The 13,224-nt window shown below is 37.5% G+C and overlaps 1 protein-coding gene across 2 annotated transcripts in view; it reads right to left on the reverse strand.

Moving 5' to 3' along the window:
* The window catches only part of mypn (myopalladin), a 55,783-nt gene that overhangs the window by 35,686 nt on the left and 6,873 nt on the right, over positions 1 to 13,224 (reverse strand). For both annotated transcript variants that reach the window (XM_066692865.1, XM_066692864.1), the window contains exons 3-6: positions 2,175 to 2,350; positions 1,666 to 1,717; positions 1,385 to 1,517; positions 1,009 to 1,080 (exon numbers count right to left, since the gene is read on the reverse strand). In XM_066692865.1, the coding sequence (XP_066548962.1) occupies positions 1,009 to 1,080; positions 1,385 to 1,517; positions 1,666 to 1,717; positions 2,175 to 2,350 (433 nt within the window). The remainder of the gene's footprint in view (positions 1 to 1,008; positions 1,081 to 1,384; positions 1,518 to 1,665; positions 1,718 to 2,174; positions 2,351 to 13,224) is intronic.

Here is a 13,224-nt window from a genome sequence, read left to right on the forward strand (position 1 = left end):
AATGTCAATGGAAAACCCTTAGGCACTTTCTAATCTCATTTCAGATTTCAGAGACACAACAAGAGAGTTTAAGGATATTCAGTTCAGCCAACTGCACTAGCTGGTTAGCTGCAGATTCAGACATGGACGTCATGCTCGACTACCCTCTTTGATGGTCAGTGACTTGTTGATAACAAGGAGGCTGGATGAGGAGATGTTCTAGTCTAGATCATTGGTTGCGTGTGGGTAGACTGGGTGGAGTTCACAGGAAATGCAAGGAAAGACGGGTCAGTATATTGGTGTTTACATAAAACAGGAAAAGGGACAGTGTCAGTAGGATCGGACAGAAGGAGGGGTTTCTCTCAGAACCTCTTTGAATCAAACCCAGTTTTTTTAAATAATTAAGGCAAAACTAGAACACGTGGAACAGGATATTCATCAAGTAAGAAACGATATGATATAAATAATGCAATGTATTTGTAATTGGCATCTCCATACAATTAAATTGTAACATTTGCAAGTTTGCTAAGCTTTCTATTCTTCAGTCTTTATCATGAGGATCAGTCCTTGGTTCAGATATCTGGGAGAGCAATATTTTTTCAAAGCATTTATCATTTCTGATGGTTCTCTTTGAGCTGCTTTTCCTTGTTTCAAATTTCCCGATTTAATGTCTTTGTTGCTGCACCACCTGCTGACAAAATGTAAAAGTTCTGTTCTACAGTTGATTTTATCAGCACTTATGTGATACAGAATCCTTTGACAGTTGTTACATTTATATATTTGTATTTATGTATCAAGTGCCAAGGCAGAGATGAAAGGGAATACACAAAGTATACGTTTTTATAAGCAGTTCAAAGTTATTGCCACTACTTATTAAATATAATTCAATTTTATATTCCAAGACTCTGTACAAAAAAATACTGTATGTGTAATAACATTTTTGTCACCTATACATGTACAGTATATTCACAACCGAAGGCCCACCAGAGTGTGAAGTTTAGTGTATGAGAGGAACGTGTTAAAGCCGACCTTTGTGAAAACAGGAGCTGCCATTATTGGTCTTCCATCTAAACCCTGCAGGTAACCGCTGGAGCTTTGACTCTGCAAATCATTCAGGATAGAAGAAGTGAGCAGAAGAACTACAAATACACACAGTCCTCAATACTTACAAATATGTATTAACTAATATCTTGTACTACTAACACTACTTCTTAACTACTACTACTACCAATATTACTGTTACTACCACTAATATAATTTAATAAAATAACATAACATTTGTTTGAATCTAGAAGTCAAGTTGTCTTTAAAGTAAGGATGCATGTATGAAACTAGCAAGAATGAAAGCTGAAAGACTAGTTTATGAGTCGAGCAGTGGGCATGTGGTTCCCTCTGTGTTTGCTACCTCCTGTATGGGCAGCTGGGCCGAAGGCTGGATGACCAGAGGCAGGACTGGCTGTGTCTCCTCTTGGTGGACAGGCTCTGGACCGGGCGCTGGGGATGACACTAACACAGGCACTGATTCTGTCTTCGGGGTCCTGGGTTTTAAGAGGCGGGAGAGCAGGAGTGAAATCTTAACATTGCATCAATACAAGTCATTCTGGTATTGTAGCAACGGTTTCAAAATAGTTGAAATGAGCGGCATGAAATACTCTATATTACACTACACAGTATTGTCATACTCACGGAGCTGTGGCATCAATATTCGGCTCGCCCTCAGACTCTGAGGAGGAGGCACCTGAGCAAAAGGCCACAGAAAGTCACATCACAGAGGGGAAGGTAAGCATTTGTTTCTGCAGCTTCGATATAAAGGCCTAATAGCATAGTTACCCATAATGAAGTGTTACCCATGATCCTCTAGGAAGGCTGCAGCTGCTGGTGATAACACTGCATGCCAACTGACTATTGTCAGTTCCTCTTTTATTATAACTGTTCTCGCTATTTTTCATGTAAGGTTTACATTTACACAGCCTCCTGATAGAAACATAAGCTGTTAATTTATTAGAACCAGTTCAAAACTGTTGATTTAACAAAAATGTAAAGTTGGAAGCTGAAGTTTATAAGATAAGGGTTGGGGTTATTGACTGTAAAAAATATTTGAAAAGATTTATGGTAAAGGCCCCTATCAGAAGTTATTAATTGAAATTAATGAACAGTACCGAGAACTTATTGCTATCGTCTCTAAAAGGCTTCACCTTCTATGTAGATCTCTGCCGAGGTGGAGTCTGTGCCAATGAAGTTGGAGGCAAAGCACGAGTAACGGCCGGTGTCTTCCTCGAAGGCCTCAGCAATGATCAGTGAATGTAACTCCCCTTCGTTGAGGATCTGGATGTCGGGACTGTTCTCAAGCTCCTTACCCTCACAGAACCACCTGAAAGATAAAACAAAAAAGTGTCCTTGGTGAGATGACTGGCCGCACTTTACTTGAAAATTCAGCACTGTTTTTTGCAGACTAATACATATCATCATGTTAACAATTACAGTATGTTTCACTCAAACAAATAAGCACATTGAGCTTACATCAATAAATCAATCACTTACATGGTGCACTTTCCAAGTCATACAGCAGATACATTTCATATTCTTATGCTAATACATTTTGCTTAATCCAAAAACTCTTGACTCTTGAAAGTCATCCTGGTATTAGGCAAAATCAAAAACTGAAAAGGTGAACAAGCGTGCAGAAGAAGCAACAATGTATCTAGTTAGCAGCAAATGTAACCTACCAAAAGCCAGTTTACATCCTGAACGCCTGCAAAATTCCCAGCACACAAACTGATAAAATTAACATATGAAGTTCAAACTATGCATGCGTTTCATGTATCCAAATAATGTGTGGACTTCTTTATTTACATTTACATGTGCAATGCAAGCCAAATCCCACCAACATCTCTGTGTTAGTTCAGCAGTGGCACTTTTTATTGGATCAGTGTCATCCTTCCTTCTGCCACACTATTCCCAGCAATACGTCCACATGGTCATTCAAGATTACCAAACACCTATTCAAGCAAGGGCTCTGATGCCTAGATAGCTCTTGCTCAAAATATTTTCACTGGAAGCCCTGAAAACCTCACAAACACATCTCCTTTTCTCACTCTGCTGAGCAATGCACACCATAACCCCTAACCTATTGGTACAGCTTTGTATAAATCAATAAGCTATAGAATAACCAAATCCGAATCCTTGCAAATATTACAAATAAAATTGCTGCTGATCAACATGCTCACTGAAAAAGTGCTGGCAAATCTAGTACAGATTACTTTGATCATCATTGGGGATGCCTTGGCAGACTTCCTCTTTCAAGGAGTGTAATATAATAGGGGTGTGTTGTGTGAAGCGGAAACAAGGATCTATGTCTCCCAGCTCATACTATTTATAACCCCTTTATACACTGTTACAATCCCTGTCATTTGTTGCATGACGATTATTCATACACAGAAACATTACTTATTGTATATGAGAATTGAGATAGTGCTTGGTTTGCATCATTAATGTAATTTTTAAAAAAAGCACTTTGTATATACCAAATCTTCAATTCCTTAAATAAAACAAAGCTACATGTAAAGACAAAAAAATACAGACAAAATACAGACAGACAAAAAAATAATGCAGACAAAAAAAGAACTCTCTACTACCACAGATACCTTTTGTAAATCCCTTCAATGAATTGACTAAATTATTAATTATCCCAATCACCCTGCCTTCCAGGCAATCTGTGGAGGGTTTTTATCCTTTCCTTATGATCCTCCCCAGAATACTTTTTGTGGCAAATTCCTTTTCTGGGTGTGTGGTGTAGATTAAATCAATATATCTGAGGCAACTGTGGTGTTCTCTAGTAAAACAACTCCAAGTCCAAAAAAGGGTTACCATCAATCCCTTGGTTCTTATAAAATAACTCTGCATCAACAAAAACCTTATTAGGGAGTTGCAATACAGGACAGAGATCTTCTCTATTTCAACATTCAGTGTAGTTCAACATCCAGGTACTAATTGTAGTAAGGATATCACCCATGCCTCCCAAAGACTGACCATTCTGAATTTACACAATGATTTATGAGCAAAAGGAACAAGATGACACAGCCTGTAACATAATCCTACGTGGATTCTTCCCAGACAGAAATAGCACGGTTCCTCTTAAAAGTGTGGATTCGGCCTCCCAGAACTCAATAGCAAGCTGTGTTACACAGAATAGAGAAACTTCATCACTGATGCCAGAGGTGTCTATTTCACCGATATAGCCTAAACCAAATATAATAAAAGCCATTAAGCATTATTTCAGAGTAATAAAGAGCCTTTTCATGTGTCTCTCACCAGTAAGCCACTTTAATGTGGATTCTATGGACCTCACAAACAATTAACTCCTTAACCTATTGTATTTGTCTTTTATAATTAGAAATGTATTATTTCTAGTTATCTAGCAACATTTGCATGTATCTAAGGTCTATATTTTAACTGGAGAAACATGTACATTGCCATAGACACAAGGCTCCAATATACCTGTGTGTAAGATATTACTATTTTAGGAAAATGTTTAAATGTTATTTATCCTCCATATAATAATTTTACCCTTAAATTGATCTGATAAGAATTTAGCCCAACTTTGTTTTTTTACAATAAATATGTGCTTTGTTGAGTACAGGGATTTGTTATAGTGGTGATGTTTGCTTTACACCACTAACATTCAGCTGCCGAAAGCACCACTGAATGAACGTTAAACGTCAGATTGATTCTCAGTCCACCTGACATAAAAGAGGAATGAAGAGTTTATTTTTTAAATATTACTTTGTTAATAAACTTGAAAAGCTTTTTTTGTTTTTGTTTATTTCTGGACACAATATTGTGCACAGCACATGGACACCGGGGATGTCTAAAATGCTTTGGATCCTGAACATTGCTCTAAACCCTTCCTCAAAATTTGAAAGTATGTTCAGTACTGCTAATTTCCAGGTATTTCCATACAAAACTATACTATACTTTCTTATTTCAACGCCACAGTTCAATGCCATCTGAGTTTTCATATTTTCTTTTCCAAGGTAATTTATTAATAAGCAAAGCCTTTTCATTGTACCAGATCTTAATTTTGCCTTTTATGAAATTCATATTATGAATATCTATCAAAATTATTTTTCAATTGTTCATTCCTTTACAGCAGGCACTCTGTAAAACAGGAGAGCAAATGAAAGGTGTTGAAATGTACTTCTCAAAGTTGGTGCTGTCTGATCTCTATGGCCTTTTCCCACATATTTTACATCCCTAGAACCTTTAAAAGAAGCACAACGATTGTATTTAGAAGATGTCTTTAACAGCAGAAATATAGTTGTTGTGTAGTAGTAGTAGTAGTAGTAGTAGTAGTAGTAGTAGTAGTAGTAGTAGTAGTAGTAGTATTCTTTATTTCCTTCTTTCTGTATTAATTTTGAACTGAAACTATAGCCTAAGATTCTGGTATTCTCATTTTATTTGATCAACGTTTCAGTTTGACCATGTGTTCTGTTCTAAAGAATAGACCCTCTCTAGAGCACCAGTATATACTTTCTCAGGATTAAAGTGTATGGGGAAATACATTAATCAGGGCAGGTATTGTGGTCTGAAAAGTGAATTAGAGGAATTCTCAAATATATTTCTTTGATTGATTTGTTTCAAAACCCTGGCAGGGTTTACTGTATTCACACTGAATGCACTGTATTTACTTTGCAGTTGCAGGTGTATTCATTATATATAGAAAAATGAAGAATGTATTTTAAACAGTATGAAGTTTGTATTAGTTACCCTAGTTTTTCAGGCAGAGTGCCCTGTAAAATAATGCTAGATCAGAGACATACAAGATAAGTATTTGATTAAATGATCCTCCAATTTTAGAGCAGGTGGTCACCAGAAAATATGTTCAGCAGCACTTGATCAAATGACAGAGAAACATTTGAACACAGTTGCATGCCCCTTAAACACGGTCCTTTCAGAGTTTTATAAGGGCTCTAAAGGGGCTCTGGTTCATCTAGTTTATGGACTGACATGTTCTCCATGTCAGTGGATCTGATTATTAGTTTGTCAGGATAACTAGTGCTGCAACAAACGTGATGTTGGTTTTCAGTTTGCCATAACTTTGTAGCAGGCAAAGCTTGTTTCATGCAATGGGCACTAAGACTATCACTACATATAGATGTATTGTGGACAACCGTGTACTGCCAGCATCAATGGAGCTGTATGATGATGGCCTGTCAGGATAACCTTGGTTAGCCTTCAATTTCAGGTTTAAGAAACACAGTTGCACATCTGGGTGTCAGGAACAATGTGAAAAAATACACTGGGCAGAGCAACAAAAACAGAGGCTGAAATATGGCAGCATTATTGCTTGAAAGGTGGCCAAAAGAACCAGTTGAACACTCTCATGTAATATACTGGTATTTTGTTGGTTCTAGACCTTGTTACTAGACAATATTACAAACAACACAAATAACTGCTGTTTACAATGTCCTTGACAGAGAGAAAACTCTAATTCACTCTCACAATTCATCCCATAAGAGTTCTGTGGGATTAAGGTTAGGAGTTGCAAATTGTGAAATGCTTTTAACCCTGTTCTCCTTAAACTACTCTGTTACACTCTCCGAGCTTGGTATAATGGTACATTACATTTCAGTATATATTCAAGTCTATTATACTATTTGGTTATGCCTTTAAATATATTTTGGCGAAGTTACAATTATATTTATACATAGCTGCACAGGCAAAATGTCTACTATACTGACTGACTCTATTGACTGATGTTTGCCTAGTGAGTTAATTCAGGTTGGTTTAAATATGTAAAAACTCTTCAGTGCCCATCCTGACAAACAACATAATCTTAAAGCCAATCCCTCTCTTCCCGGCTGTTGAGACAAGGATTATTCTTGTCCAGTCATTTGTTTTTCATCAAAGAAACATAAGTGGGGTCATTCATGAGTTAAAACATAGTCCACAAATCCTATTCTGAGTATGGTCTTCATAATGTGAAACCAACAAAATGCTATTAACATTCTGTTCTTCCTGGAAACTTTGAGGACTTAAAGTGAAGGATTAATCAGGGAGTAAAATTCCTAGAAGAAATTTAACATGTATTGCTCATCTTAATACAATATGAATTGGTTCAGCTTTTGTCCCCATAGCAGCCAAAGCATTCATTGTGACTCAGTACAGTTCTATGGCCCCACAGAGTGAAGCTTCTCTGGCAGCTGATGTTAGTGTTCACATTGGCAGCCTCCAGCCTTTACAGCTCAGAAGAAAACACATATTCCTCATTGCAACCTCTCAGCAGCGATGAAAGATATGTTTGGGCTGCTGTGCCCAAGGGTGGTCACTGTGATCTTAGAGAACTGCTCATGTCATATTTTTAAAGAGATTAGTTTGGGAAGGAACATTATATAGTACCACTGACGTCATAGGTCTTCATATATCTCATATGAGCATGGCTGTAGGTGTAGGGACAAATTTAGACTCTGTTGACCCCACTGGAGTGAGTGATAAAGAATTAATATTAATACAGTACTTACCTCCTGACTTTTATATTCTGGGATTGTTACACCATGCAATTTAATTAGTGGTCAGTGTTGTTAATTATGGTGACAGTTTAAAAAATAATCTCGCATTATAAAAGATTTCCAAAGCACAGTTATAGGTATATTAATTCTATGGATTGTTTTCTTAATTGATTTTGAATTCATTTCTGGTTTTTAATAACCTCACTTCACTTAAGTCTGTCTCAACGAGTAACGTCTTGAGAATGAGTCTCGGTTAGATAATTAGCAACAATAAATGAAAATGTAATTCATTATGGGTTCAGGAAAAGTCCAATACTAATATGCAACAGATTGTCTTTTGAATCTGTAATGTGTTTGTGACAATTATTTGAATGAATTATCAATATTTGATCAGTGAAGCTGATGGCAAATGACTTGTACAGCTGTGAGTATCATGATGATGATTAAACAGCTAAATAGAAAGTATGAGTGGAAGACCAGTGCTGTCCTTTCTACACTGCACCTGTTAGAGTTGCCTGCTCTCCAGTAAAGGGCTGTCCCTAAAGCAGAGTGTGAAACATTCACATAACAATGTATAGACCATAATACCTCTCTAACCCACCACCGCATAGGCTAAACATGTGATATGGCATCAAATGCCTGTAGTCACTTCCCCTGAAGCCAAACCTGTAGCATTAATATTTGGAAAACATACATAGAAGGAGTAATGGGAGTAATTAATATGTGTCATTTTGATGTATTTCCTGAAACGTTAATGAACCCATGCCATATGTTTAGTAACCTTGTTTTGTTGTGGGTGACATTAACAAGTGCGCGTTATATCTGACATAACAATTGTAGCGGTTATAGATACACTGAATATTTAAAAATATAATTCCAAGCATGTATCCAAACTTTTCTCCCACGTTAAGATAGTTTCACAGTTTATTTTAAGTATATACTATGTTTATTTAAATTCAACTTTGTTATGATAAGACACAGAGGACCTCTCTCAGTCAACACAAATCTGAAACTATGAAAGGGTTGATGAACAACTCATTCTTTATGAACACTGTATCATTAAATTAAGAATTTGCTTTTACATCGATTGTTGTTTTTGTTTCCTGTCTCTAGATATTGAATTGCTATGTTCATGTTAAGGGCAATGGTATCACAGTTTACCTCAAGGCTTGGTTACAATAACTCTAGGGCATTTCTATTTTCTATAGAAAGCAAGGTTATTATTAGAAAGTTGACTATAAATAAAATTATATCACAAGGGAGACATCGTCACAACATTTCTACATTCTTTCAAAGGTTATGTTTCAACAGCGGTTGGCGTTAATACATATTTACAGCCATTTCTACTTCTAAATCCACAAACAATATGAAATGCTTGTGGTTAGATAGGCTTGTCTAAGACTTGGATAGCCACAAAACTGATAAAGACTTAAGTGTATAATATTACATGCATAATTCGTGTAAACAAGCATACTACACACACATTCTCAACCAAACGCAAGACGTACCATTTAATGCTTCAACACACTTTCCTTTGCCATGCCTGTTTCTATCTAGCATCTCCGAGGGATTAGCATACTTACCACACTTCACATTAACATTTGTGTAAAGTGTTTTCGGAGGGTTAAAACACTTTTTTTAAAAGGCACATCATTAGTCCGTTCTATTAATGGAGAAGGTCCAATTTTCTGTTGACCTGAAGCTCCCTTCTTAAAGTGCCTGCTGAAGACTGCAGCCGCCTACAGCATTCAGGGGGTTTATTTCCCAGCTCTCTCATTATGACCTTTAACTATAACTACTGTGCTTGTCTGTCAATTTCAGCCACAAGCAGCTCCACTCCTCAGGGTCCAACCCTTTGTCAGTATGTTTGAGTATCATTAAACAAAAGTCCAGCAGGTGGACATTAAAAAACAAAACTACACTGAGACTACAGATCATGTATTCTCTACTAAAAAAATCTATGCATGGCAACTAGACTTGAGAAATCCTTTAATTTCAATTATTATTCAAACAATGGGCACAGTCTCAGCCTGAGCAAAATTCTTTTGGATTAAATATTCTCTCTTAAGCAGACAGGCATATCTCCATGCCCAGGACAGCCCAGTGTTCCTGGCATATTACCCACACTGTCAGCTTGTCAATTACATCCCCAAAGGTTGCAGCTGTCCTATCATTCACAACCATTTTTCCCTCCCCCGTGTGGCTGACACAAAATCAAACAGAAAGGCAACCCAATTCCATTTTTCCAAAGCTCTTATCCAATTAGATCCAGCATTCCTATACTTAAGGGACAACCACACATCCCAAAGACTAATTCCAAAATGACAATACCTTGCCTTGAATTTGCCAAATGATGCTCCACTCTTTCCCTCTCCTCCTATCCTTTTTTTCTCTCACTCCCTCTACGGTCCCCGGCACAGTCAAGAAATGAGCTCATGACATGGCTCGGGTTACTTGCAATCTCTTTCGGTATTTCACAGCTCCAGCCTTCTGAATCTTCTTTATCCCCTGTCGCAGTAACCCGTGCACAGTCACAGCAGCTTTGTGCCTCAGTGGCTGGCATGCCCTCTTCTCTCCCCAGATGGTCCTGGGGAGGGACACTCCAGCTTACACATACCCAGGGACTGCATTCTTTGGAAAGCCCGGCCATAAGCTGGCACAGGAAGGAGAAAGCACTCCTCGTGAATTAAAATAATAATTTGTATGAAAACTAATAAGGGTGTCTCCTTTTGTCTGATACAAACAGTCAGTTAATGGTGATTGACATTAGCACCTTATAGTCTTACGTGGAATTTTGTCTGTGCTCTATTTTAACCCTGTTGATGACTTGGGACTGGGTAAGATAACTGATATCCAGTTTCCAATGCGACCAAATCAGGACTTTTACAATGGCCTAAATTAGGCAGAGGCTCACACGCAGGAGTTTAAATTAAGAATGATCTCAAAATATGAATAAATCCATTATCTCCAGTACTGAATTGCAGTTCATACTGGAAACAGTATGGAAGACAGGAAGACCTACAAAAAACTTAACAAAACAAAAACGATGATGTCTCTTAGGTGAAATATTAAATAAGTATTTTGTTTCAGTTTTAAAAATGTTTCTTGTCTACATTAGGATTTAAATTCTCCCTGTTCATAATAAAAAAAAAGAAAAACACATTTAGTCTTAAGGAAAATTACTCATGGTAATTTGCTAAGAGGATTTGAAGGGATAAAAAGTAAAACATTGTACTATTGTTGATGTTGTGTGTTTAGACTTTAGCCTGGACAGTCCCTCAGTTTATATTGTTTCTGTTCGCTCTTGGCAGCACATCCCTGTTTGTAATATCTGTGTGCCCAGTGTTGGTGATAATGTGTGGTACTAATATGAGTTGTTTTCTGATTTTCTGAATCACAATATTCAACAAGAACATATACATATACATATACACATATATATACATATATATATATATATATATACACATATATATTATATATATATACACATATATATATATATATATATATACACATACATATACATATACACATACACATACACACACAGTGAGGGAAAAAAAGTACTTGATCCCCTGCTGATTTTGTATGTTTGCCCACTGACAAAGAAATGATCAGTCTATAATTTTAATGGTAGGTGTATTTTAACAGTGAGAGACAGAATAACAACAACAAAAAATCCAGAAAAACGCATTTCAAAAAAGTTATAAATTGATTTGCATGTTAATGAGGGAAATCAGTATTTGACCCCTTCGACTTAGTACTTGGTGGCAAAACCCTTGTTGGCAATCACAGAGGTCAGACGTTTCTTGTAGTTGGCCACCAGGTTTGCACACATCTCAGGAGGGATTTTGTCCCACTCCTCTTTGCAGATCCTCTCCAAGTCATTAAGGTTTCGAGGCTCAGCTCCCTCCACAGATTTTCTATGGAATTAAGGTCTGGAGACTGGCTAGGCTTCTTCTTGAGCCACTCCTTTGTTGCCTTGGCTGTGTGTTTTGGGTCATTGTCATGCTGGAATACCCATCCACCCATACCCATTTTCAATGCCCTGGCTGAGGGAAGGAGGTTCTCACCCAAGATTTGACGGTACATGGCCCCGTCCATCGTCCCTTTGATGCGGTGCAGTTGTCCTGTCCCCTTAGCAGAAAAACACCCCCAAAGCATAATGTTTCCACCTCCATGTTTGACGGTGGGGATGGTGTTCTTGGGGTCATTCCTCCTTCTCCAAACACAGCAAGTTGAGTTGATGCCAAAGAGCTCGATTTTGGTCTCATCTGACCACAACACTCCTCTGAATCATTCAGATGTTCATTGGCAAACTTCAGACGGGCCTGTACATGTGCTTTCTTGAGCAGGGGGACCTTGCGGGCGCTGCAGGATTTCAGTCCGTCACGGCGTAGTGTGTTACCAATTGTTTTCTTGGTGACTATGGTCCCAGCTGCCTTGAGATCATTAACAAGTTCCTCCCGTGTAGTTCTGGGCTGATTCCTCACTGTTCTCATGATCATTGAAACTCCATGAGGTGAGATCTTGCATGGAGCCCCAGACCGAGGGAGACTGACAGTTATTTTGTGTTTCTTCCATTTGCCAATAATCGCACCAACTGTTGTCACCTTCTCACCAAGCTGCTTGGCGATGGTCTTGTAGCCCATTCCAGCCTTGTGTAGGTCTACAATCTTGTCCCTGACATCCTTGGACAGCTCTTTGGTCTTGGCCATGGTGGAGAGTTTGGAGTCTGATTGATTGATTGCTTCTGTGGACAGGTGTCTTTTATACAGGTAACGAGCTGAGATTAGGAGCACTCCCTTTAAGAGACTGCTCCTAATCTCATCTTGTTACCTGTATAAAAGACACCTGGGAGCCAGAAATCTTGCTGATTGATAGGGGATCAAATACTTATTTCCCTCATTAACATGCAAATCAATTTATAACTTTTTTGAAATGCATATTTCTAGATGTTTTTGTTGTTATTCTGTCTCTCACTGTTAAAATACACCTACCATTAAAATTATAGACTGATCATTTCTTTGTCAGTGGGCAAATGTACAAAATCAGCAGGGGATCAAATACTTTTTTCCCCCACTGTATATATATATAATGCATTATGGCTTTAATCTGATATAGCAGCGAAGCAGTTACAAAAGATTGCTGACCTTACTTTACACAGATTTATCTATTCTGGTAGTGTCATGAAAAAAACGATTAGTTATGAGTGCACACATTACTATTACACATTTCTGTTGAAAAGTTAAAATAAATGTATGTCTGTACTCTTACAATGTCAAAGTCTAAATAGTTAGAATTTTTGGCAGCTTGTTATACACATTCTGTTTCTGATTGTTCTCCAGTTTGCTCTGCATCATTTCCAATCATTCAGAATCTTATGTTTAAGTATTTAAGTATGATAAATAATATGTAATTCATCCACTCTCTGCAGCTGGAGAGACACCTGCTGTCAAATTGAGTCATTGCAAAGATGTACATTCTTCATGGCAAATTTTCACCATGTTACAGGGAGTATGTTTTTATAATACTTCACTGTCCAACACAACAATTTATAAAGAATCTACATATTTTCCTGAATCAGCTGGCTTTGTTACCAGTTTATATTTGTGCACTCATTATGTCTGGTGAAAACACCAGATGTCGATCAACAAAGTACAATTCATTATGTCAATTGAATTAACAAATGCTTTTATAAAATAGCACGTACTGTGGTGTATATCAAGTACAC

The sequence above is a fragment of the Amia ocellicauda genome, chromosome 20 (genome assembly GCF_036373705.1).
Source record: "Amia ocellicauda isolate fAmiCal2 chromosome 20, fAmiCal2.hap1, whole genome shotgun sequence".
Taxonomy (NCBI): Eukaryota; Metazoa; Chordata; class Actinopteri; order Amiiformes; family Amiidae; genus Amia; species Amia ocellicauda.